Below are 27,542 nucleotides of genomic sequence, written 5' to 3' on the forward strand. Positions count from 1 at the left end.
GAAGAATGCAAACATAGAAGCAAAACAATTATTAGAAGATAGAAGTAGGTGTGGTTGATCCAAGTGTGCTTTAACCAATAATGAGCTCGGCTTTTGCAATATGTATAAGCTTCATTAACACCAATATAAATGTGTGTGAGTTTTCAATAAACTTCGAGATTTGCTATTCACGCATACGGTGTGTCGCATTTCTCCCGCCGTTCACGACACTCCTAAAAAAAAAAAAAAAGTGGATTTAAAAGCCTAAAAAAGTGGGAGTTTGGGGCAATTTTTGGCTCTGCAAAGATGGAGTTTTGGTTGAAGGACTTTGAGGTTTCAGCCTGGAATTCCGTGATGGAATTCTGATGTTCTCGCAGTGTTCCCACGGGGGAGCCTGGGAAGCCCATAAAAAGGGAGTTTAAAAGCCTAAAAAAGTGAATTTTAGGGCAATTTTTGGCCTTGTGGACATGGACTTTTGGCGTTGAGATGTGGAGATTCAGCCAGGAATTCCTTCATGGAATTCTGGTGTTCTTGTGGAGTTCCCAAGGGACTTTGAGCTTGGAAAACCCCGAAAAAGTGGATTTAAATGCCTAAAAATGAAGTTGCTGCTCTAATTTTGGATTTCATCTTTCCCCACTATTCTTAGTGGTTTTTCTAACAGGAAAAAGGGACAAGGTTTGGAATATTCTCTATTTTCCAAGACTTCTGGAGGATGAGGTGCTCTCTTTGTAGCCTTGGTTCTGTTTTGGTGTTCTTGGGGTATTGTGTGGCTTTGCTGCTTGGCTCTGAAATAAAATTCAAAAGAAATAAGGGGAAAATTTCCTTCTTTTCAGGCAATTTGGCTTTTCCCAGAAAAACTCCTGGGGAAGGAGATCTGAGGATTTGAAATCTTTTCTTTTGGAGAAAAGGTTCTAAAACTCAACCTGTGGGAGAGTTTAGGAAGGGAAGGAGTAAATGAGGGACAGGAGGAGGCAAGGGCTGCTTTATTTCTGCTGAGTTTATCCCATAATAATCCCCGTGGATCCACAGCATTCCCATTTTCTGGGGGGCCCAGCAAAGCTTAGGGATGACAATAAAAACACAGGGGGAACATTAAGTGTAATTTAGAAAAAAATCAGCCTAAAAATCTGCAGGGGGGAAAATCTGCCTGGCTGAATTTTCTGGAGTTTGGTGTGTTTTAAAATTGAGACAATAACAATAATAGTGTTAAATATATTAATAAATAGGGATAGTGATCAAAATTATAATAATTGTGATGATAATAATAAAAGAAATAAATGATAAGATAACGATAAAATAAAAGAAATCATGATAATGATAAAAATTATAATCATGGTGACAATGATAATGGTAAGGATAATAATAATAATAATAATAATAATAATAATAATAATAATAATAATAATATTAACAACAATAGTTCTGGTCTCTGAGAGCTGCCCTGAGGAGTGGGAGGCTCTGCAAATAATTTGCTCAAGGAACAAGAAGGAGAGAAATTGCATCTTTTAATAGTCTGCCTCATTTTCCCTTAATTACCTTGGAAGTCCTGATGTGGGGAACACTTGAACTGAAGCCTTTGGAGCTGTCAGAGCTGATTGTTCATTTCATTTCATTTTTGCACAATAGGAGATGAGCTTTTTAGAAAGATAAGATTAAAAATCCCTGACATAATCAGGAAAGTAGAATTTTTTTTTCTGTTCAAGCTGTGAATATTTGTCTGGAAGTTTCCTCTAAAAAATGGGCTGGTGAAAATTCAAGGAAAACAAATCTGTGAAAATTCGGGAAAATGTCACCGAAAAAAATGGGTAAAATTTGAAAATTGCATTTCATGGGAATTCCACAGAGCATGTCAGGCCTAAGGACAGCAAAATCTGGAATTTTTTTTTTAATTGGAACTGAAAGAAATGAAGAGAAATGACAACCTGGTTGTCCCCTCTGCAGGAAATCCAGGAATTCCTGGAATTTCTGGGACAGACTGACAGGGGCATTCCCAGCTTTAATGCTTGGACTGACTCCAGAGGAAGAGGAGCCCTTGCAATCTTGCTGATATCCTGGGAAGAAGCCTCCTAATTAAAGCTGAGGCACAGTTTTAATAATAAATTATTTCAAGATGGTTTTTTGGCCATGCCCAACTTGCTTGGAATTTTCTCAAGCCCCTACAAAGATCTTCCTGCCTTTAACATTTTTATAGTAAGAAAATTGATTGGATTTATTCCTGGAGATAAATTTGTGACTTTATTCTGATGCCTGATGGCTTAAACCAACAAATTCAGGTTTTAAAGTCAGCCTGGCAATTAGGACAAAGCTGAGGGCAGCCTTGGGAGAGGCCAGAGTGGGAAAATCCTTTCTCCAGAGCCTTGGGAGAGGCCAAAGAGGAGGAATCACTTCTCCAGAGCCTTGGGAGAGGCCAAAGTGAGGAATTCCTTCTCCAGAGCCTTGGGAGAGGCCAAAGTGGAGGAATCCCTTCTCCAGAGCCTTGGGAGAGGCCAAAGTGAGGAATTCCTTCTCTAGAGCCTTGGGAGAGGCCAAAGTGAGGAATTCCTTCTCTAGAGCCTTGGGAGAGGCCAAAGTGGGAGAATCCCTTCTCCAGAGCCTTGGGAGAGGCCAGAGTGGGAGAATCCCTTCTCCAGAGCCTTGGGAGAGGCCAAAGAGGAGGAATCACTTCTCCAGAGCCTTGGGAGAGGCCAGAGTGGGAGAATCCCTTCTCCAGAGCCTTGGGAAAGGCCAGAGTGGGAGAATCCCTTCTCCAGAGCCTTGGGAGAGGCCAGAGTGGGAGAATCCCTTCTCCAGAGCTGGGTGGTGCTGGTGGTCTCAGGTAGCAAAGGTGTTGAAGATGAGGATGGCAAAGGCAGAAGATGAGGAAGGCTGTGGCAGCTCTAAGGGAAAATCCAGCCCATGGAATCCAGCATGGAGCTGTTGGAAGGAATCCAGAGGCTGGGAATCCCAAACCTGCCCATGAGGATGTGTTTTAGGGATTTCTGTAAATAGTGGATTTCACACTGGATGAGCTGGCAGCTGTTCTTTAACCACTGGGTAGGGAAATAAGGCTCCATGCCATGGATCCATGGGATTGTATCCTCCATCTCCAGGATGGTCCCAGGGATGGAGCAGCTCTGCTGGGAGGAAAGGCTGGGAATGTTCTCCTGGAGAGGAGAAGCTTTGGGGTGAGCTCAGCGTGGCCTGGAGGGGCTGCAGGAGAGGTGCAGAGGGACTTTGGACAGGGATGGAGGGACAGGACCCAGGGAGTGGCTGCCAGGGGGTAGGGGCAGGTGGGATGTTGGGAAGGAATTCCTCCCTGCGAGGGTGGGGAGAGGCTGGCATGGAATTCCCAGAGCAGCTGGGGCTGCTCCTGGATCCCTGGCAGAGTCCAAGGCCAGGCTTGGAGCCACCTGGGAGAGAGGAAGGTGTCCCATGGCAGCTGTTGGAATGAGGTTTAAAGTTCCTCCCAACCCAAACCATTCCATGATTCCATGAAATCCCTCTTTTCTGAATCACTTTTCCCAAGTTCTAGCCATTAGTGCTAATAGATGCCCTTGCTTATGTTTTGCAGAGCTCTGTGAAATCTTCCCAGCTTTTGCTGGAAATGAGAACAGCTTGGGTTTGCTGAGGAGGAGGGAATTTCTCAGAGCTGCCAGAAGCTCCACAGAGCACTTGAGCTGTTGCTGCTCACAAGAAACGGGAAAAGGTCACAGAAAAGAACAACATTTTCCTCAGCAAATAAATAATAAAAAGGGGAAATTCTTAGGGATGTGTCCAAGGAGGGCTGGAGCAACTGAGGGAGCTGGGAAGGATCTGGAGCCCCAGGAGAGGCTGAGGGAGCTGGGCAGGGGCTGAGCCTGGAGCAAAGGAGGCCCAGGGGGCCCTTGTGGCTCTGCACAGCTCCTGCCAGGAGGGGTTTGGGATCTGCTCCCAGGGAGCAGGGACAGGGACAGGAGGAGGGGGAACGGCCCCACAGGAGGTTCAGCTTGGAATTGGAGAACGAATTTTGCCTGGAAGGGTGCAGAGGCATTGGAATAAGTTGCCCAGGGAGGTGTTCCAGCCTTTCCCTCCTTTCTCATTGCCCACAGAAGCTGTGGCTGCCCCTGGATCCCTGGAAGTTGGAGCAGCCTGGGACAGTGGGAGATGTCCCTGCCCGTGATGGGGTGGAATGGGATGAATTTAAATTTCCCTTCCAACCCACAGCACTCCATGGTTTTATGTGAAGCAGGAGCCCATCTGTTCCTCCTGGGAGAGCCAGACCTGAGATTGTCACTTTTTTTTGGTGGCTGTCACCCTGTCTGAGTTGGTGCCTCTCCCTGTGAAGTGCTCATGGATTTGAAGGAGAATCCAGTTTGAATCCCAGCTCCCAACTGATGTAATTCCCTGTGGGATCAGATGATCTCCTTCATCCCTTTCCTTAGAAAAGCTTCTGCAGTAGTTCACAGTTCAGGTGCCTGGCGTTTATCTCTGAGCATTTTCAGGATCTCCATTTTGTTGGGAGGAAAAATCCTGCTCTGGTGCTGTGGTGGAAGTGAGGAAGAAGCAGGTGTGGGACAGTGGGATGTGCTGTTATTGGGATTTCACTGGGATTTGCTTTGGGTTTCACTCTGTGTTTGTGTCCTGCCTCCATGAAGAGTGGGAGGAGCTGGATTTGGAAGCTGAGAGGAGCTGGATTAACAGCTCTGCTTCCCAAAACTGCTGTTCATGCAGGGAGTGGGAAAATGGGATTGGGAGCCAGCCTTGGCTGTGTTTGTGGGACTGGGGGATCTTTAGGGCTGAGGGGGTCCCTCTGCTCCTCACATCCCCCTGGAGCTCTGACCCTGCCCATGGAGAAGCCCAAACCTGTGGGGAAGCACAGGATGGAACGTGGGTCTCATATTCCAAACCCTGCCAAAGCTGCACGTGAGGATGTGTTTAGGAATTGCTGTAAATAGTGGATTTCACACTGGATGAGCTGGGCAGCTCTTTTGTAACCAGTGTGTAGGAAAATCAGGAAAATCCATGGGATTTTATCCTCCCTGTCAGCTGCTTCTTGGGAACCCTTTAATTAATCCCCTGGCTGGATCCCTCTGGAATTGCTGGAGTGTTTTCCCACCAGTTTTGAAACACATAGAACACAAAAATCTTCAGGTGGAAGCTTGATGTAAAAGGAAAATTCATATTCCACATGGGATATATTCCAGGAAAATGGATCAGACCCAACTACAGCACTGATTCTTCTTCACCATTTATTAACAAATGCAAAGCTTTGCTGCTGTTCAGCATTCCCAGATCCCAGACCCAACTGATGTTCTAGGATACAGAGGTTTTTTGGGGGATTTGGGTACTGGAACTGTAATAAAAGTCTGCATCAATGAGAAAATGTTCATGAGGAAAGAATTCCCAGGAAGCCTCTTTGGAGTGTTTTGCTCTGGTTTATTCTCCCCTTAAATGTTCATCCCAGGTGTCAGATTTTTCTGGGAAGGCACAGGAAAGAATGAGTCAGATTTTAATGGGAATTTAGTCATGACTAAAGGAAGTGTTGGGTTTTCTTCAGACCTCAGAACTGCAATTCCCACAGAGCAAAAGCTGGATTTTATCATTATCCATATTCTGCTTAAATTGACTTTGACAAATCCATAAATATTTAAAAAGTTGTGGTGTGAGAGGGGTCAGATTTTCACAGAAATGATCTTCCAGTCAGTCTGGTCCATCCCTCCACATCCACTTCCTGCTGTCCAGCCTGGTCCTGGAGTTCAGCAAAGTTTGAGAAATCTTCTTAAATTCTCGTTGGTTTGGATTTTTTTCCCAAAGAATGTGTGAATTGAAGTTTAGTGGAGAATATGGAGGTGGTGCTGGTTGGAATTGATGATCTTAAAGGTCCTTTCTGGCCTTGAGGATTCCTTGATTCTCAGGAGTTGCTCTGGATATTTATTTATGTGGATGTTTCTTTATTTTGTTATGTGGATGTTTCTGTATTTATTTCCTTGTGAAATTCCACATTTTCAGGAAGCAGCTCCAGTTTATTCTGGATCCCAGTCCCTGCAGATCAGGGCAGTGACAAACATCCCAAACTGGACTTTATTAAGCCCAAATTGGAGTTGAGTAAACACAAATCTGCTTCATTCTGCTGCTTCCTTTTGGTTTTTCCATTAATTTTGTCCACATACAAAGGGAATTTTTTATTTTTTCTGGCAGTGAGCAGTCATTCCATGTTATCCCTATCTGTGCATGTCATGGCCGTATTTAACATTGATATCTGGAGATTTATCATTTAATCCTTTTAATAACAGGCTTTAAAATTCTGTTCATTGTTGAAGATGGATAAAATCGTTGCACTTAATCTCAAATTGGGTTCTGCTGCTTGAGCACAACTTTTGTGCTGCTCAAAGTGCAAAAAGGAGAGAATTTTTCCCAGTGGATAAAAGGGACATTTGGGATGATTTGCCCTGGGAAGCAGAGGGTTCCCAGCATGGAGAGGTTCAGGAGCAGAGGGAGCTGGGTCTCCTGTGCAGCCAGGGCTGCAGCCAGCGAGGGCTGGAGCAGGAGCAGCAGATCCTGGGGGCCCCTTCCAAGCTGGCATTCCACAATTCCAGAGTTCCCTCACCCCTGGATATGCTGTGCATGAGGAGCCAGCTGAGCTTTGTGGAGATGGGATTTCTCCACATTTTGGGTTTTTAACAATCCTTCCAGTTCTCTGGGGTATAACCCCGACCTGGGTGCTGTACAGGCCATGCCCTAAAGTTAATCTTTACCCTAACCCCAGTCCTAACCCTAAACCCACCCTGAGGGTTCTGCAGGTCCTGCCCTTACACTAACACCAAACCTACCCCAGTCCTAACCTTAAACCCCCTCTGGAGTCAAGGTTAGGTCATGCCCTAACCTTAATCTTTACCCTAACCCAAATCCTAAACCCATCCTGAGGCTGTGCAAGTCCTGTTCGAACTGTAACCCTAAATGCAGCCTGGGGGCTGTGCAGGTCCTGCCTTAACCCTAACCCCAAACCTAACCCTAATCCTAACCCTAAACCCACCCTGGGGGCTGTGCAGGTCCTGCCTTAACCCTAACCCCAAACCTAACCCTAATCCTAACCCTAAACCCACCCTGGGGGCTGTGCAAATCCTACCTTAATCCCAGTCCTAAACCGAACCCCACCAGAGAATGAGAACTGGAGTTGAATTCTTAGGGAATTCTGATGGTGCTTAGGGTAATGATGAAATAAAAAATGCAGGTGCTGAGCTGCTGAAACACTGAGATATTTGCACATAAAAAAGGTGGGATCCAGAGCAAATATTCTATAAATCTCAGCAGCATTCCCTGCTCCCTGCCCACCCCACACTGCCCAAAGGCTGCCAGAGCAAAACCACCTGGATAAAACAACTCCAAACCTTTCCAGGGCTTGAATTGTTCATTTTTTAATGTGCCCAGCAGGGTTTTCAGCAGATTGGAGATGGTTTCCCATGAAAATCAGCAAGGATTGAGGAGATGCAGCCTCGTGCTCAGGAAAAGGGCCCCTGGAGCTGGGCAAAATTTGGGCTAAGAGTGGGAAACAGCTGCAGGGAGGCAGTGCTGACAGGGGGGTGGCACCTGGGGACACGGATCACTGGGGACCCAGTGAGGCTGCTTCAGGAATGCACTTGGTGAGCCTAAAAATCTTCTCCAACCTTAAAAATTCCAGAATTTTATCCAAATGGGCAGTCAGGAATAAACCAGCTGGGAATTTAGTGGCTTATTTGTTATCAAACCCAGTTTAGTATTCAAAAATATGTAAAAATTTATATATCTATATATATATATATTCATATAGTTAATATAATTAATAGAAATTTATTATATAATTAAATAATTAATATATAATAGTGTATTGATATAAATATATATTCTATAATATATAATTAATACATATACTACCATTTATATATAATTGTATAGAATTTACAGGCATAATTGTATAATATATAAATCTATGTACATAATTAGATATATTATATATGATTACCTCTAATTAACTCATACATATTCATAGATATTAATTTTAAAATATATAAGCGATATATAATTATATATAATTACTATATGTATATAATTGTATACATATATTTAAATTTAATTATATAAATATATAATTTCCATGTATTTATAAATAAAATAATAGAACAATTTTTGTCTTTCAGGTTGCCCCTCTGAAGAAGTTCTGTTTGCCTGAAGTTTTTTATCCTGGGCTGCACTTGAAACTTGATAATGAAGAAAAGCAGAAGTGTCATGACAGTGACTGCAGATGAGGTGAGCTCCTGCTGAAGGTTTATTTTTCCTTATTTTTCTTTTCTTTCCTTTCCTTTTCCTTTTTTTTTTTTTTTTTTGCATTGTGAAAATGAGCTAAAAAAAGTTGATTTTGTCTTCTTTGGTAAATGTAAACTGGTTTGACTTTGATTGCTGATGGGTAATTTTGGAGGATTTTTAGATAGGAAGAAGAAAATAAAAGCTGCACATTAAAAATGAACGACTCAAGCCCTGGAAAGGTTTGGAGTTGTTTTATCCAGGTGGTTTTGCTCTGCTGGTCTTTGGGCAGTGTGGGGTGGGCAGGGAGCAGGGAATGCTGCTGAGAGTTATGGAATATTTTCTCTGGATCCCACCTTTTTATGTGTAAATATCTCGTGGAATAAATTCTTTGTAGAATTTCGTTGTGGAGTTGTGGGATAGTTCTGGTTGGAGAATTGAGTGTGGTTTATCCTCCTGGAGGAAATAATTTGCAGAATTTAGTTCTGCACCTGTGGAGTTCTCATGTCCTGGGATAGTTGTGGCTGAAGAATTGAGTTTTATCCTTGTGGAGGAAATCCTTTGTAGAATTCAGTTCTGGAGTTGTGGAGTTCCCATCTCCTGGGATAATTCTGGCTGGAGAATTGTGTTTTATCCCTGTGGAGGAAATCCTTTGTAGAATTCAGTTCTGGAGTTATGGGGTAGCTCTGGTTGGAGAATTGAGTGTGGTTTACCCTCATGGAGGAAATCATTTACAGAATTCAGTTCTGGACTGTGGAGTTCTCATGTCCTGGGATAGTTCTGGCTGAGGAATTGAGTTTTATCCTTGTGGAGGAAATAATTTGTTTGCAGAATTTAGTTCTGGACCTGTGGAGTTCTCTTCTCCTGGGATAGCTGTGGCTGGAGAATTGAATGTGTTTTACCCTCGTGGAGGAAATCCTTTGTAGAATTCAGTTCTGGAGTTATGGGGTAGCTCTGGTTGGAGAATTGACTGTGCTTTATCCTCATGGAGAAAATAATTTGTTTGTAGAATTTAGTTCTGGAGTGGTGGGCTAGTTCTGGCTGGAGAATCAAATGCGTTTCACCCTCGTGGAGGAAATGCTCTGTTGCCAGAATTATAGAATATTAATCCCAATATTTCGGGGTGGGATGTGCCTGGCCCCATCTGGCCCTTGCTGCTGGGCCAAAGGCAGCAGCTGTGGTGTTTCACCTCAGAGACACCTTTGGCAGGCTGGGTGCTGCAGCTGGGCACTGGGAACAAATCCAGGCACAGCAGGAACTCAGTTTACCTCTGGTGGAAAAGGTTCAGGGGACGGTGAAGAGAAAGGAGAGGATTCTATGGTAGAGTTTTAATCCAGAGTTTATTCCAGGCTGACAGACTCTGAATGTGGTAACAGCTCCAGCAGAATCCAGACCCCATGGTCCGTGTCCTTTTAAGCCCTGGGGACAGGGGAAGGGACAAAGGGACAGGTGAGGACCAACCAGGTGTGAGGAGGGGAAGGCTCAAGGGATAAAGACACTGGGACAGGCCAATGAGCCCGGACCTGAGGGCATCTTTGGAACTTCTGCCAACCACACCACGACCCTGCTGGAATGTTAAGATTGATGGGCAGCTCTTAGCAGGAGGGCAAAGGGGAAAGGAGAGGTTGGCACACCTGAGGGGTTGGGATAGGTGAGACAGGAAATGCCATCACACTGCAACACAGAATGGAGGGATTTCAGAGGCCTCTCTGTTGCAGAGCTCCCTGGATTACCTGGAGTGTGGGCTCAGCAAATCCTACAGCACTTCCAGCCATGCCCTGGGCATTGACCTGTGGCGGGGCCGCCGGTGCTGCTCGGGGAACCTGCAGCTGCCCCCGCTGGCCCAGCGGCAGACGGAGCGGGCCAGGACCCCCGACAGGGACCTCAGGAGCCCCGACATGGTGTGCAGGCCCACCACCCTGCCCCTGCTGCCGCCTCCCAGCATCGCCATCACCACCTACCACGACTGGTAAGGCTCATCTCATTCTGCTTGCAGGAATTAATGGATTCGTTTGTTTGTGTTCTGGTTCCAAATTGGCTTTTTCCCTTCTTTTTTGTTATAAACGCACATCTAATTATCTTATATCTATTAATCTGATTGATCAGTCTCTATGAGTTGTTGTATCACAGGTATAAGTTTATACAACAGATTATTTTTATGGTTTTTTAAAATTCCACTTGGTTAAAAACCTCTCTTGAAACTTCTGATTCTGGTCTCAACCAGAGGATTTGTGTTCCTAACTTGGCACTCACACGAGTTCAGGATGGTGCTAAACTCTCCCACAAAGGGTTGAGGAAAAGGCTCTGACTCTCTGGATGTTTCCCATCCCTGTGTGAGGAAAAAGGCTTGGAAAAACCCCACTGGGATCTAAAGTTAAGCTGGAGATAAATCCCCAAGAAAGCATCAGAGAGCTGATTACAAGGGGGTTGCTCTGAGGTGAGATCCAAAATTGGAACTGGGGTGAAGTGCCAAAAGAAGGGAATCAATCCAGAGAGAGGGGAGAGTTTTCCTATGCTGGAATTGGATTTTATGGCAAAATAAGGATGTGTGTCCTGCTTGTCATAGGAACATTGAGGTGACATCAGTGTGACCTTCAATTGTGTGCTCTCAACTTTGGGTTTAGAGTCAGCTTTAGGTTCTAGTTTATAAATGCTCTATTCTCAGCTCCATTTGCTGGTTCATGTTCCTAAGCTGGAGTCTGGGTTTCTGCTAAGCTCAGTACTCCCTGCATTTGTACAGCTGGAGAGGATCCCATAGGCTCGAGGTAAGTCCCAGGAAAGCATCAGAGAGCTGATCACAAGGGGGCTGCTCCGAGGTGAGATCCAGAGCTGGAACTGGGGTGAAGTGCCAAAAGAAGGGAATTAATCCAGAGGGAGAGGAGCAAGGCAAAGCCTTGGGTGTTCTGTGCTGGAACTGGATTTTATGGCAAGATAAGATGTGTGTTGTGCTTTTCATGGGAATATTGGGGTCACAGCAACTGCACCTGAAATTCTGTGCTTGCACCTGGGTTTAGGATTTGTTTTAGATTCTAAACTTTCCTCTCTTGGCTCTGTTTGCTGGTCCATGCTCCCGTCATTATTCCAAGTTGGAGTCTGGGTTTCTGTCAAGCTCAGCACTTTCCATTTGAACAGCTCTAGAGGACATCCCAAATCCATTTGTTAAAGTCCTTTGGAAAGAGTTTTCCTGCTGAAAATAGGATTTCTAAACTGCCCTGGAATAGCTGAGATAGAGGAATTGCAAGAGCTTTTGTCCAGGTTTTGTGATTAATTGCTGGGATAAATGCAACCAAACGAGTTCCCTAATTTCAGATGGGTTGGGAATTTTGGCAATAGAAGGGTTGGCTCACCTTTGTGGTGGGCATTGTGTGAATGTTCCTTTTGTGGGGCAGGGATTTGCATTCCTGACATGGGGTGGGCTCGGAGGGATGGACTCGCTCTGAGCTTGGAATGTGCCTCTGTCCATGGTTTGGGAGGAGTTGCCGGGATTTGTCACGGATTTATCGCTTGGAACACAAGAGGGCATCGCTGCTCCTCTCTCCCGCTTGAGCAGGATCCGTGCGGATGGGTTTCCCTGGAGCCCGGACAGCCCTGCTCGGGTTGTTGCTGTTTCTGTAGTGTCGGCTCCGGCTGTCTGTCTGTCTGTCTCTGCCCCGACACGGGCAGGGCGGTTCTTGGGTGGACGCGTTTCAAAGGACGAGTCTGGACTCTTCAGCTTTTCCATCTTCAGATTGTTTATTGTTTCTTATCTACAGAATTTTCTGTCTGCCCAACAGAGCTCTGACCTGCAAGGCAGCCAAGGGCACTCTGCCCACCCACGGGGTGGTCATGTCTTTTTATACTAAAATCTACGTACATGATATTTACCTTTATTTTCCAATGCTTTTCACCCATGTTGGCAAGTGCACCTTCACCATAAACCAATCCCCAAGTGCCAACATCACCACAGGAGATGGAGGACAAGAAGAAGAAAGAAGAAGGACGAGACATGCCCTGATCCCTCCATCTTGTCTCCATAACCCCCCTGTACCAAAAACCTTAAAGTCTATATTTCACCCTATAAATGTGTCCCTTTTACACCCTTCACTCTAAAGTGATTCTCATGTCCTCAAACTGCTGTCACTTCTGTGGATGGATCAAAATCAAGCCACCAAACACTCTTGGCAACATTCCAGGATTTCTGAGACCCCCCAAGGGTTCTCCTGGCATCTCTGGACATCGGGAGCGATGTGCTGAGTTCCCACACTGAGTTCCCACACTGTAGTGCTGCAAATTCCCGGTTCTACACAGGAACTGGGAGTCTCTGCTGTGACTGGGATGCAGCACTGGGTCCCAGCTCCTCTTCCTGCATCTTCCTCACCTCGCTGAGCCTATAAAAACTGGGTTTAGAATCCCATTTTTTATTTCAGTCCTAATCCTCACCTCCCTGTCCACTTACATTAGCTGATCCTGTAAAAACTGGGCTGAACATTCCCATTTTTTATTGAAGTTTTGGGCATTGAGGGGTTCTGGGCCAGGTTAGCCCTGAGCTCTGCCCCATTCCAGGCAGTTCTTCCTACAGAATTCCCAGTGACTCAGGGCCTGCCACCTTCTCAGGAGCACAGCCATGGGATCATGGAATGTTAAGGTTGGAGAATATTGTGGATTTGGGATAGAAATCCAATGGAGCTGCAAGCTCAATGCTTATTAGTGATCCAAAACCCAAATTAATCAAAGATTTGAAGGAAAAAAACAGTGGATAAAACATGGAAGATGTTTCTGGAGGCAGCCAGAAAAATAAGGGAGACTGATCCCAAAGCAGTAATTCCAAACCAGGTGTGGTGTAATAGCATTTTCTGTGGAAAAGGAAGGAAATATTCCCATTAAACAGCTTTTCTGGGTCCTGCAAGGCAGGAGGGAGTGGGATAGAGATCTTCAGGTGACAGTCTGAGTGGAGAAGTCTTCCAAGCTTCTTCTCCACAGTTTTTGCCTCTGTTTTCATCCAAGTTGTTCAAATGTTTCCCCAGTCCTGCTCCATATTTTCTGACTCCAGCTTTGTTAGGAAATCCAGGCAGGAGGGAAGGGTGAGGGTGTGAAGAATAAATTTGTAGCTACACTTGGAGCATCCAGAAGAGTTCTTTTCCCAATTTTTTTTGCTCCTTAGCATCTCCTGGGCTAGATTTGGCTGCTCATTCCCACCATTTCTCCACGTTTCCCTCAGGTGTGTGGGGGATATTTGGATATTTTGAAGGGGTTTGCAGCAAATTTTGATGTTGAAACAAAAATGGGATTTATGGTGAATCCCAAAGCCTGAGGAAATCAAGGCTTTAAGAATTCCATGAGGAGTTGATCTGGTTTAGTATTAAATGTTGGAATGCACTTTTTTAGTGATTGGGGAGGCTGATAAATATTTGGGATATGGCAATAAATACTTCATTAAAATATAGATTTGCTGCCTTATTATCGCTCATTTATGTCCTTTTTCTTCAAGAATAATTTTATTGTGGAGCCTAGAGATGAGAATCTGTAAGGAAAATATGAAGGGATCGATCCTATTCCCCACATCCACCTGGGATTGAGATAAATCTACTCAGTCTCTACTCCTGTAGTACTCCCGTTGTTCTCCAGATGGTGGTGGTGGGCAGCAAATTCAAAACAGCGCTAGGAGCTAAATCAGCCCGAAATTCGGGATAAATTTTGGGCGCTGAGTTACTCCAAACCTTCCTTGGAATTCTAGCTCCAGCCAGAGCCAGCTCGTCCTCCCTGGGAGGCTGCTGAGAATTAATGGGAGATTGATAAAATGGGAATGAACTGGGGGATTGATAAAATGGGAATGAATTGAGATATTGATAAAATGGGAATTAATTGGGGCATAGATAAGTGGGGATTAAATGGGGGATTGATAAAATGACAATTAATTGATGGATTGATAAAATGGGAATTAAATGGGGGATTGATAAAATGGCAGTTAATTGAGGGATTGATAAAATGAGAATTAATTGATGGATTGATAAAATGGGAATTAATTGATGGATTGATAACATGAGAGTTACTTGGGGGATTGATAAAATGGGAATTAACTGAGAGATTGATAAAATGGGAGTTAATTGGGGGATTGATAAAATGGGAATTAATTGAGGGGCAGATAAATGGGGATTAATTGAGGGGTAGATAAGGAAAGTTAGGATGATAAAGGGGATGGGATTTGCATGGAGAATTAAAGATAACAAAGCTGGAATCAGGCTGGGAAACCAAGCTGATGCTCCTTCCATATCCCATGGATGAAATGAAATATCTGGGAAGCTTTAACAGGAACCATAGGATGAATCCCAGAAATTCAGAAGGAGATGATGTTTTGAAGAAATGGGGTTTTGGGTTTTTTTAAATTTTCTTTGGTTTTTCAATGCTGTTTCTGACTTTGTGATAATACCCTGAGAAACTGGAGTTTTATTTAATTATTTAATTAATTTTATTTAATTTATTTAATTTAATTATCTTAGATAATTTCAAACTCCAGGAGATGGGAACTGAGGGAATGTGCTGTAAACTTGGAATGGGAAAAAAAAAAAAGATGAGCTGGCTTCCCATGTGGGGTGAAAAATAAAAAACCTGAGGGAAAAAATCCCAGTGTTCTGAGGTGTTCCCACAAGGAATATCCCCCATTCCTGGTGTGGTTGGGATGGGGTTATTCCCAATGTTCTGAGGTGTTCCCATAGGGAATATCCCCCATTCCTGGTGTGGTTGGGATGGGGTTATTCCCAATGTTCTGAGGTGTTCCCACAGGGAATATCCCCCATTCCTGGTGTGGTTGGGATGGGGTTATTCCCAATGTTCTGAGGTGTTCCCATAGGGAATATCCCCCATTCCTGGTGTGGTTGGGATGGGGTTATTCCCAATGTTCTGAGGTGTTCCCACAAGGAATATCCCAAATCCTGGTGTGGTTGGGATGGGGTTATTCCCAATGTTCTGAGGTGTTCCCATAGGGAATATCCCCCATTCCTGGTGTGGTTGGGATGGGGTTATTCCCAATGTTCTGAGGTGTTCCCACAAGGAATATCCCAAATCCTGGTGTGGTTGGGATGGGGTTATTCCCAATGTTCTGAGGTGTTCCCACAAGGAATATCCCACATTCCTGGTGTAATTAGGATGGGGTTATTCCCAATGTTCTGAGGTGTTCCCACAAGGAATATCCCACATTCCTGGTGTAATTAGGATGGGGTTATTCCCAATGTTCTGAGGTGCTCCCATAGGGAATATCCCCCATTCCTGGTGTGGTTGGGATGGGGTTGTTATTCCCATGTGGGATTGAGGCCCAGTCAGAGGCACAGCCCCGAGCCATGGCCGTGTGTGGCACTCAGGGCTCTGAGGGGTCACATCTGACATCCCACCCCAAATCCTGGAGATCTTCTGTCAAAATACAAACCCCAAAATCCTTCCTGCCAAAAAAAACGTGGGCAGGCCAAATATCCCAAGGTCGCTGCTGCTGTGTCATTCCAAATGCCAACCTATCCCAAAAAAACCTGGGAAAAAAAGGTTATTTTGCTCTCTGACTTGAATCTGCTGTTATTTCTCAGCTAAAAATACCCAGAGAAGTGTTTTGTCTGCCTATATTTAGATTTTGGCTGGTGCCATCAGTTTCTGAAGCTCTTGCAGCTTCAAAAACCTGTATTTTTATGTTTTCTTGGAGGCCTAAATAAAAGAGCTATGATTAATATGAGGTGTAGATACCCAGAGGAATTTTAAGATGAATTAATCATAGGTCAGGAATTAAAATTATGGTTATTTCAAAATCACTTGTTGTCCACAACTTTTATTTTGTTGTTGCCACCTAATCTTTTAATTCCTTTCCATTTATTGAATTCATTGAATTTTACTCCCAATACTCCACATAACATCCCCTTTTTGTGTGAATTGCAAGATGATCCCAGTAATTTTATCAAGGATGAGCCTCTAAGTTCAGAGCTGCAGGGTTTTGCCTGGAGATAAAAGTGGTTGAAAACAGAAGCACACAAAAAAAAGGCTTTTAATGATTCAATTTTAATTATACACCTCAATCCTGAGTGCAAAAAGACAGCTTGGGGTGTGTGTGGAAGGGGAAGAAATGAGTCACTGTTAATCAGCAGAAGACAACGAAGCTTCTGAAATATTTTCTTCAAACTTCACCCTCGCTAGCAGAGAAAATAAATGAAAATTATGGAAATAGAGTTGATGGAAAAGCTGAATCAGACAGGAGGTTGACAGGGTTTTCTGACTAATGATAACTCATCTCCAGGGAAAGAGCAAACCCCCTTTGTTTTCACCTGCACAGCCTGCTGGGCTCAGCTGCTCCAGGACATCATCCCTGAGGGTCCTGGGCTGGGCTTTGGCTGAGCTGGGCTTTACAGGCCCGGACAACCCAGACCCTCCCATGGTTCCATCATCAGATCCGTGTTCTTCACGATTTGGTTCCTTCTGTGCAGTTTTTGATTGGTTCTGTTCAGTTTTTGGTTGGTTTTATTCAGAATTTCATTGATTTTGTTTAGGTTTTGATTACTTTTGTTCAGTTTTTGGTTGTTTTACTCAGTTTTTGATTGGTTTAGTTCAGTTTTTGATTGGTTTTGTTCCATTTTTTTGCTGGGTTTAGTTCAGTTTTTGGTTGGTTTAGTTCAGTTTTTGGTAGGTTTAGTTCAGTTTTTGGTAGGTTTTGTTCCATTTTTTTGCTGGGTTTAGTTCAGTTTTTGGTAGGTTTAGTTCAGTTTTTGGTTGGTTTAGTTCAGTTTTTGGTTGGTTTAGTTCAGTTTTTGGTTGGTTTTATTCAGAATTTCATTGATTTTGTTTAGGTTTTGATTACTTTTGTTCAGTTTTTGGTTGTTTTACTCAGTTTTTGATTGGTTTAGTTCAGTTTTTGGTTGGTTTTATTCCATTTTTTTGGTTGGTTTAGTTCAGTTTTTGGTTGGTTTAGTTCAGGTTTTGGTAGGTTTTGTTCCATTTTTTTGCTGGGTTTAGTTCAGTTTTTGGTTGGTTTAGTTCAGTTTTTGGTTGGTTTTGTTCCGTTTTTGATTGGTTTAGTTCAGTTTTTGGTTGGTTTTATTCCATTTTTTTGGTTGGTTTAGTTCAGTTTTTAGTTGGTTCTGTTCAGAATTTGGTTTTGTTTAGGTTTTGGTTGGTTTTCTTCAGCTTCTTAACTGAAAAAAACCCTGGTTACTTCAGTTTTTTAACTGAAAAACTGGTTAATTTAGTTCAGGATTTGGCTGGTTTTGGCCAGTTTTTGGTTGGTTTAGTTCAGTTTTTGGTTGCTTTAGGTCAGTTTTGGTTATTTTCCGTCAGTTTTTGGTTGGTTTAGTTCAGTTTTTGGTTGGTTTAGTTCAGTTTTTGGTTGGTTTAATTCAGTTTTGGTTATTTTCCGTCAGTTTTTGGTTGGTTTAGTTCAGTTTTGGTTATTTTCTGTCAGTTTTTGGTTGGTTTAGTTCAGTTTTGGTTATTTTCCGTCAGTTTTTGGTTGGTTTAGTTCAGTTTTTGGTTGGTTTAGTTCAGTTTTGGTTATTTTCCGTCAGTTTTTGGTTGGTTTAGTTCAGTTTTGGTTGGTTTAGGTCAGTTTTTGGTTGGTTTAGTTCAATTTTGGTTATTTTCCGTCAGTTTTTGGTTGGTTTAATTCAGTTTTGGTTATTTTCCATCAATTTTTGGTTGGTTTAGTTCAATTTTGGTTATTTTCCGTCAGTTTTTGGTTGGTTTAATTCAGTTTTGGTTATTTCCCATCAATTTTTGGTTGGTTTAGTTCAGTTTTGGTTATTTTCCGTCAGTTTTTGGTTGGTTTAGTTCAGTTTTGGTTATTTTCTGTCAGTTTTTGGTTGGTTTAGTTCAGTTTTTGGTTTGTATCACCTGAGGACACGGTCAGTGGTGGACATGGGGGTGGTGCTGGCTGAGGGTTGGACTTGCTGATCCTAAAGGTCTTTCCCAAACTTAGTGATTCTGTGATTCCATGATTTTGTGATTTCCCAGCAAAACTCCCCAAAATCCACCTGTAAATCCCATTTTTAAGCACTTGTGGCCAAGTTGCTCCCTGAGTTTCCCAAATTCCTCTTGGCCCACCTGGCCCTGGGAGGCTGCAATGCCTTTGGACCTTTCCTGATGTGTTTTCAGCACCTCCACCTGGAATATTTCCAGATTTCCCTTTTGTGGCAATTCCCTGCTGGAATATTTGGAGCAGAGGGCCTGGAGAGCCCTGGGAGTGTCCCTGGGAGGAAGCAGAGGATTGGGAATGAAGGATTGTCCCGTGCTGCTGCCTCAGCCCAGCTCCAGAGCCTTTTTACCCAGCACTGGAGACCTTTTATCCCTGAAAAAATCATGGAATCTCTGTTTTCCTGGGACAGGCCCAGCCACCCCCTCCCTGACCCTGTTTCTGCTGGCAGTGGCACCGAGCAGCTCTGGCTGTGGATTGGTTCCTTTAATTAAGCCATAATTGGGAATTCTGACTGCACAGCAAATCCTGCTCCTTCCCAGCTCCAGAACGGGAGGCACTGCCAAAGCTGGAAGCTGTTGAGCAGGGAATGTTGGGAATTCCCCCTGGAATTAGGGGAAAAAATAGCTGTAAAAAAAATCCACTTTGTGAACCTGATTCTGGTTAATCTGAGGGAGCTGATGAGGGGGAGATGATCTGAGACACAAAGAAATAGAAGAACTGGGATGAAACTGGGATTATTTCTGTAAATCAACTGAAAGTCTGGGAAAGCAGGAGGGAAATACAAAACTTTGGATGGAAGGTGGAATTTTCTGTTCCTCAGCCGTTGTGGGACCAATAGCAGAGAAATTTGTGGGCTGGTGAAGATGATTTCAGTCCTTTTGTGGCAAGGAAGAGGAGGGTGCTGCAAAATTCCTTTTTTGTCCCTTTTTTTGGGCACTTTTCCATGGGAATCCATGGCAGGATGCAAAAATGGCCAGGCAAAGTGGGTGTCTGGGCTAGATCCAGGGGATTATTTGGGAGCACCAAGGAGTGACAGAGCAATATTTTGGGGTTTTTTTTTGTATTTGTCGTTTCATTAAAAAATCAGGGAATTGTTTGGGTTGGAAAAGCTTCAGAGGTCATCAAATCCATCCATGCCCCCAAGTGCCACATCAACACAGCTTTTAAATCCTGCCAGGAATTCCACTCCTGCCCTGGGCTGGAAAAGCCTTTCCAGGAAGGAATTTTCCCTGCTCCATCTCTGGATTTAACACAAAGCCTTTCTCATCAAGATACACAACATTTTCAGATTTTTTCCATCAGCTTCTCCTTTCTCTGGAGTCACCCTAGAGGTCTCTGCCTGTGAGGAGTACGTTGAATTTTGGTGGTAATATATTACAAATACCTTCTGTAATCTATAGCTGTGAAATGAGGAAATAATCACAATTAATACAGATTGCTCTGACATATGGGATTACTCACTCTGGATATATAGAAGGCATTTCAGTGTTCTCTGGGAATAAATCAGGCACAATCCCAAGTTGCTAAGCAAATTCCCTTCTTACATCACACCCTGGTGGCTTATATAATTTGATAATAAAATCTAAATGATATAAATTTATAATGAATTTATAAATATCAATTTATTCCCAGTTACTAGGAGGGAACAGCAGAAATACCTGTAAGAAAAAGGGGCATCACAGCGTGGTATGAAGTTGTATTTTTTGGCAGATAAATTGTGTTTTGTGGGGGATTTAATATGGAAAAAACTGTTCCAAATCCAGTTTAGGGCAAATGGGAGGGGAAAGGCCCCGGGTTTGCTGTTCCTCCCAACCCCTTCATGCGTGTGCTGAATGCAAATAATTTCCTGTGCCAGGGAACACCTTGTAAAGCTCAGCTCAAACAGCAGCAGGGCCTGCCTGACGTGGGGCATTAATTCAGGGTGAGCAGATGAGCACCCAAGCGCTCCCAGCTCCCAGGGAATGTTTCCTAAAGATGGAATTGATTCTTTGGGACTCATCTGGAAATCATTCTTGGTTTTCTGAGCCTTGTTGAGATTCTGGATGTTTTAATACTGGAAAACTTATGGTTCAGTTCAGCTTTTGGTTGGTTCAGTTCAGCTTTTGGTTGGTTCAGTTCAGCTTTTGGTTGGTTTAGTTCAGCTTTTGGATGGTTTTGTTCAGTTTTTCATTGCTTTCCCAACCAAAAATTCCCTTCCCCAAAATTCCAGGCCCCTCAAATCTGTGGGAATGGAGATCCAGACTGGATAATTTCAAACTGTCTTTGATATCTTTAACTATTTGATAATTTCAAATGATCTTTTTTTTTAATAGATATAAAACAACCTCATCTCCCAACAAGAATCTAAATAAGAGTGGATTGTTATTAAAATTTTTTTTTTGCCTCTCAAACGTGGGGAATTTGTCATTTAAACCTGTAATTAGGGATGGATTCCTGCTTCTCTTGCTGCAGGAAACTTTCAGGGAAGGAGAAGGAAAAGCCTTAAACATGTAATTTATTTCCAGTTCTCTGTTGTGGAGCCATCTTTCAGCAGCTCAGCCTGTGAGGCAGCAGATGCCAAGGCAGGTGGTTTTGGGGGAGTTTTTTTCCTTAAAAATTGACCAGCTGAACACCATGAAACCTTCTGCTTGTGAGCTGGAAAGATTTTCCTGGGATTTGCTCAGCCTTCTGTTAAAAGGAGATGATCGAGGGAGGGTTGAAGATTTTTTATTCTGTAGAATTCCAGACTGGTTTGGGCTGGAAGGGATTTTCAGGATCTTCTCATCTCCTGCCATGGGCAGGGACACCTTCCACTGTCCCAGCTGCTCCAGGAATCCAGCTTGGCTTGGGCACTTGATCTCTGGGAAACATCAGCATCCTCACAGACCAAGGGGTGATGCTCCCCAAAATGTTCCATTTTGCTGTTCCATTGTTGTCCTGTTAAACCCTGGCTTTGGTTTGGGTGTTTGGAGATGTGGCTGGTCCACTGCAGCTCAAATCCCACTGGTGAATTCCTGTTTTTCAGGTGAAATCACCTTTTTAATCCCCAGGGTTGGGTGGGATGGTTAAAATGCCAAGGGGGTGTTTAGAAGCAGATTTGCTGCTTCTCTGAGGGAGCTAAAGTAAAACTGGGACTAGGATGGAGTGGAATTAACTAGGACTGGTCTTGTTCTGGAATTAGTGGCAGTCACCTGGGATGGGCACAGGGCATCTCTTGGATGCCATATAAGGCAAATAAGGGAAGAAATGAATTCTATTTTTTATCATTTCCTCTCATGTCCGTCCCTTCCCTGCTCCTCTCCTCTCTTTTCCCTTTTTCTCCACTCCTGTTGTGTCTCCAGAGCTGCTCCATCCCTGCAGCAGAGGTCCCACAAACAAAGGGGTTTGTACACAAGGGTTCTTTGTGGGTTCTGTGCCACACACACATCCTTCCCTGCAGTCCCTTGGATTTCCTGGGGATGTTTTCCAGCTTTCCACAGAGCTGCTCCCAGCTCCCCTTTCCCCATCCCTGCCTCCTTGCCCTCTCCTTCCCCACAGCCACGGCTTTCACTCCAAGCCTTGCCTGTCATTCCTTATTCTGACATTTCAATCCACTTCCAGTTCCACATTCAAGCCTCATTCCCTGGCTTCTCTTCTCCTGGCTGCTTCCCTCCTCCAGCTCCCAGCTCCTTGATGTTTTCCTTGTCTTGCTCCAGACATTTCTCTCTCTGATCCTTTTTCTTCGCTCTGCCTGTCTCCACTGCCGGGGTTGCTGTGATTTATTCCTGGTGCTGCCTCATCCTGGCAGCTCCAGCTGCTGCCTCAGGGGCTGAGCTCAGGATCACATCCCTGTCACTCCTGTGACATTTCCCCCACAGATTTATGCCATGCTCTGCTGCTGGCTCTGTAACCCAGTTATTTTCCAGTACAAATGACAATCCCTGTGTTCTCTGCTCTCTCATTCCTTCTTTTTTTCTCTCTCCAGTCTCTGTGTTGGTTTAGTCCAAGAAAAAGTTGATGTTTTTTAGGGTTTTCTCCTGCCTTAGCTTGGTTTGCTTTTCCTCAAAATCTCATTTTCCCACCCTTTCCCAAACCCAGACATTCCTCCTTTGCTCTCCTTTTATTTCCTGCTGGGAATGAGCTTTGGCTGATTTCCCTGCCTCCTCTCCAGGCTCATGTTGATCTCTCCCAGAGCTAATGGACCTGCTTGGCTCCTGGAATTTCTCTGCTGGAATTCCATCATGGATCCTTTCCCAACCCATTCGGCAGAAATCCACCTCAAGTAGGGATGGTGCTGTGAAACCCCATCGTGTCCTGGCCCAATAATGGGCTTTTTTCCCATCAAATGTGGTCTAATTTTAGTCTAAAAGGGATTTTAAGGGGTTGAATCCTCCCTTGTGCATCCTCAGCTTTTATAAATGTTTGGAATTGTTCATCTCTCCTGACCTTTCTAATCCTGGGCCTGATTTAAGCCAGGGAAATGCTGCTGTGTGTGAGGGACCTTGCAAGTAATTCCAGAACTAATGAAGGAACAGCCCCTGTTGCTCCAGGAGCACAAGGATATTCCATGGATTAAAAAAAAAAAAAAATTACTGAGCAACAATTAAAACAAACAGCAGGGATCTGTGATTTTTATTTTATAAAGAAAAATCTTAATTTTCAGATTGTTTGGAAGTTTATAATAAAGATTTTATTTTTCCTGTTAAAGGGGGAATTCTGTCAGGCAGGATTTCTGGAAAGGAGACTTTGTACTTGATTAAAAATATGTTTTCCCCTGGGTTTCCTTGCTTGGAAAAAGAAGCCCAAGTAGCAGCAGCAAAGCACAGTCCCTTGAAATAATTTCTCTAATTAATTTGCTGTGGGGCTGGTGGAACCTTTTTGGGATGCCCTTGGGATGGATGGAACAGGGGCTGGAGTAAGAGAGGGGAATTCCTGACTGTTTTTATCTAAATGTGCTCTGAGGAAGAATTTTCCAATTGCTCTGCCCTGGCTGAAAGTGCTGTGAAAAGTCAACTCAAAGCTTTTCCTTTGCTACTGGAGCGTGCAGGGCACTCCAGAATTCCCATTGTCCTGGTGTTTTACTGCAGCCTGGCTGTCAGGACTGGGAACAGGTAAATAATGGTGCTGCTGAGGAAGAAAGATGTGTTCCTGTTGCTTAGCAATTGCTCTCAGCACACTCAAGATCAGCCTTTGATGAGGAGTTGCAGCCTTGGAAATGTTGTTTCCCACCCTATCAGTTATTTTAATCAAATATATTGAAACTTCCAGCACTTCCAGACTCTTCAGCGAGTTGGGGAGCGGAGATGGAATCTCACCCAAATGCACTTAAACTTCTGAAAGTTTCCTTAATTGTCCTTTTTCTTCCAAGAGGTCTCATTTTCCTGCCAGGCACTTTCCTTCAATCATCTTTTCCGCCTCCTCAACAATTCCTTCATCTTTCTGCTCCCTTTTCTGATGGAATTGTTATCTTGGGCTGCAGACAGTAATCTGTGGGGATGGACAGATCAGTGCAGGGTGTTCTGGGCTCTTCAGGGAATCATTTTCATTTGTAAACCAGGGTCAATCTTGGGATGAACAGATGGGAAACAGCCCTGGGAGAAGGGTTGGGAGTGATGGTGGCTGAGACTGGGCTGGGTCTGCCCTGCTCAGGTGAGGCCCCACCTGCAGAGCTGCCCCAGCCCTGGGGCCAACATCAGCAGCACCTGGAGCTGCTGGAGAGAGCCCAGAGGAACCCATGGAGCTGCTGCAGGGTTGGAGCCCCTCTGGAGCCAGGCTGGGACACCTGGGGGTGCTCCCCTGGAGAGGAGAAGGATCCAGGGAGAGCTCAGAGCCCCTGGCAGGGCCTGGAGGGGCTCCAGGAGAGCTGGAGAGGGACTGGGGACAGGGGATGGAGGGACAGGACCCAGGGAATGGCTGGAAGTGAAAGAAGGTAGATTGAGATATTGGGATATTGGGAATGAGGAATTCCTGGCACAGGGATGGGATTCCCAGAGCAGCTGTGGCTGCCCCTGGATCCCTGGCAGTGCCCAGGCCAGGTTGGATGTTGGGGTTTGGAGCAGCCTGGGACAGTGGGAGCTGGCCCTGCCATGGCAGGGGTGGCTCTGGATGGGGCTTTAAGTTCCCTTCCCACCCAAACCATTCCCAGATTCCCTGACCCCCTGGAAGTTCTGATGCCCTGGGTGCTCTCTATTCCCTGCAAACACAGGGAGCTCCTGCCAGGACTTTCAGATCCCAGCTTTCCTGCCAGTTAGCTCCAGTGTCTGCTTCTCACCCCCTCTTGGCTCATCCTGGAGTGAAGCAGGGTGTCTGGCCAGAATTCCAAGCTGTAAATCCCTGAGAACTGGGAGATGTTGGCTGCAGGGTCCTGTGCGTGTGGAACACCAGGAGCTGGCAGCGGGAGGGGTGGGAGCTGGAACTCCAGGAGAGCTCTGCTGGGACCTTTCCCAGGGAATTTTGTCAGGGAAGTGTGGATCCATTGGCACCAGGAGCTGGAAGGTGCTGGAAACATCTCCTGTACTCAGGATGAGCCTTCAAAGGCTTGGAGAAGCTCTGGCATTCCGATGGATGGCACTCTGTGTTCCCTCTCCCCCTGCTTCCCCGAGGGAATGGAGCCTCTCTTCCTCCCCAGGCTCCTCTCCCTCCTCACCAGCTCCATTCTCTGGGCTCTCCCTGCCCATCTCAGCGCAGCACCTTGGCCAGCAGGGCTGGCAGTTCATTACTGATTTATGCATGGCCAAATGGTGGGAAGCACTTCCTTAATGGACACTTTGGAAAGCAGCTTTATTGCTTTGGAAATGGGATTTCCTCTGTTGTCCCTGCCTTTTGAAAAGCTTTAGGGAAGGGCATGGAAATTTCTCCAGTAGCAGCTGTATCCTCACAAACCCCCTCCAACATCCCATGAGAGTTAGAAAGTTCATTTTTATTTCTGTTTGCAATTCCATTGATTATCTCTCTTGGAAATTTCATTTTTTATTTCTGTTAGGAATCCCATTGGAGTTCCAATTTTTTTGTTTTGTTTTGTTTCTGTTTGGAATTCCAGATTTTATTTCTGTTGGGAATTCCAGCTCCAAAGCATTTGTGTGGATTTGATTCCCCTTTCATCTCCCAGGCTCTCTTTTGTCTCTCCCTGCCTGCCAGTGGAGTAACAGATCCCAGCCTACCATGTCAGAATTCCTAAATCATCCAACAGTCCCGTTGTGCTGCTGCCTGAAGCTGTCAGGATTAAACCTCACTGCAGTTCCAGTGCCCTTAGCGAGGCTTGGGCAGGTATTTGGGTTTATTTTGGTTTTTAGTAACTGGGACTGGGGCACAGGGCAGGCTGGGTGGGGTGTCTGGGAACTCCTCTCTGGGGAAGTTCTCCATGATGAGGCTTTGCTGGAAGCTGAGGAAGGCACGCTGGTGTTCCTGGCAAGAGTTTTGGGATATTTGATGGAAAACCCACTGGACAGGGATTTGCTGTAGCTGATGCCTGCATGGTGCAACCAGAGTACTTTCCTTATGTGCTCTCCCTGAGTCTTCCTCCTTTAAAAACATTTCTTGTATTTGCATTTTTGGTCACCTTATTTTGACCAGTTTGAAAAGTTCCTCAGGGGTTTATTGTGCTCTTACACTCCTTGTCTTTAACTTCTTTACCTGAATGTTGCTTTTTATCCTTGGAAAAGTAGAACTTGCTTTCATGGTGTTTATACGGAGATAAAATTCCTGGGGTTTTTTTCTGTTTTAAATACATAAACTTTAAAATTTACTGGAATTGGCAGGGAGCTGCCAGCTCCCCCATCCTTTGATTTGGCAGAGGTTGGACCCTTTGGCTCTGCATGCCAGGACGATGGAGCCTTTCCACGGAGCAGGAATTCCCGTGTGCTTTGTTCCTGCAGAACAGAATTCCTTTGTTTTTGTTCCCTTTTAGCCTTTATCTCCACTCTTAGCGCTCTCCCATCCCTCCCATAGCGGGGGAGCAGCATCGCGATGTTGGGCAGGTCCTTAAAATGTCCTGGGGCTGCCCCACGCTCCCCACAGGGCAGGACAGAGTCCGGCTGTCAAAATAAAAATAACCCCGAGCCAATGAGCGCGGCTGGGGTGGAGCCGGCGCCGTGCGGGCAAAATAATTCTCAATGAGAGCCCGGCCTGGGAGCGCCGGGCGGAGCGGGCGCAGGGTGCGCCGTGCCCGGAGCTGATCCCGAAATCGGGAGGGCGGGATGCTGGAGCAGTGCGCGATTCCCTGACTGATCCCGAAATCCCAGCGCTGTTCCTGCCCGGGGAGGGCGGGATGCTGGAGCAGTGCGCGATTCCCTGAGCTGATCCCTGAAATCCCAGCGCTGTTCGCTCCCGGGGAGGGCGGGATGCTGGAGCAGTGCGCGATTCCCTGACTGATCCCGAAATCCCAGCGCTGTTCGCCCGGGGAGGGCGGGATGCTGGGGCAGTGCGCGATTCCCTGAGCTGATCCCGAAATCCCAGCGCTGTTCGCCCGGGGAGGGCGGGATGCTGGAGCAGTGCGCGATTCCCTGACTGATCCCTGAAATCCCAGCCCTGATCTCTCGGGGAGGGCGGGATGCTGGAGCAGTGCGCGATTCCCTGAGCTGATCCCGAAATCCCCCCGCTGTTCGCTCGGGAAGGGCGGGATACTGGAGCAGTGCGCGATTCCCTGAGCTGATTCTGAAATCCCAGCGCTATTCCCGCCCGGGGAGGGCGGGATGCTGGAGCAGTGCGCGATTCCCTGAGCTGATTCTGAAATCCCAGCGCTGTTCGCTCCTGGGGAGGGCGGGATGCTGGAGCAGTGCGCGATTCCCTGACTGATCCCTGAAATCCCGCCGCTATTCCCGCCCGGGGAGGGCGGGATGCTGGAGCAGAGGCTGATGAATTTTTCATGAGCGGCCACAACAACACCGGGAGCATCTTGCCAGGAGAGGCCGGGGCTCTGGCAGCGCTGCCGGCTCCCGCTGCCGCGGATGCTGCCCGGGGAGTGAGCGGGGGCAGCTCCGCGTTGGCAGCCGGCGCCGCTCGGGGGATGCGCGCCCGTGGCCGTCGCTGAGCGCTCGCAGCTCGCCCGGCGCCGCAGCGATGACGGCCAGGGAGCCTTCCCGGGAGCTCGCCACTCCCGAGGCCGAGGTTTACATCAGGACTTTCAAGGAGCAGATGCACCTGGAGCTGGAGCTGCCCAAGCTGCCCGGGAACAGACCCACGTCGCCAAAGATTTCTCCTCGCAGCTCGCCCAGGAACTCTCCCTGCTTCTTCAGAAAGTTGCTGGTGAATAAAAGCATCCGCCAGCGCCGTCGCTTCACGGTGGCACACACATGGTAAGCTCTGCCGGGTTGAAACTGGGTTTAAAACCAGTGGAGCTGTGGTTTGAGGTGGGGAGAACGAGCGCGGGTCGTTGGTGGGTTCTGCCGGCCGTGAATGGAGCAGAAAAGCAGCCGGGGGATGTTGAGTGCGGGGCCTCGGCCCGTGTTCAGCCGCC

The 27,542-nt window shown here is 45.7% G+C and overlaps 1 protein-coding gene across 2 annotated transcripts in view; it reads left to right on the forward strand.

Annotated features, from left to right (window-relative positions):
• PDE4B (phosphodiesterase 4B) overlaps nt 1–27,542 on the forward strand; it is a 179,501-nt gene that overhangs the window by 13,815 nt on the left and 138,144 nt on the right. The window contains exons 2-3 of one of the 2 annotated variants that reach the window (XM_071436931.1): nt 8,112–8,220; nt 9,933–10,183. In XM_071436931.1, the coding sequence (XP_071293032.1) occupies nt 8,179–8,220; nt 9,933–10,183 (293 nt within the window). In that variant the 5' untranslated portion in view covers nt 8,112–8,178. Of the gene's footprint in view, nt 1–8,111; nt 8,221–9,932; nt 10,184–26,797; nt 27,382–27,542 lie in introns of those variants that run through there. The other variant, XM_071436932.1, reaches the window with a different exon arrangement.

This window comes from Agelaius tricolor, unplaced genomic scaffold (genome assembly GCF_023055355.1).
Source record: "Agelaius tricolor isolate 1412-34295 unplaced genomic scaffold, bAgeTri1.0.p SCAF_11, whole genome shotgun sequence".
Classification (NCBI taxonomy): Eukaryota; Metazoa; Chordata; class Aves; order Passeriformes; family Icteridae; genus Agelaius; species Agelaius tricolor.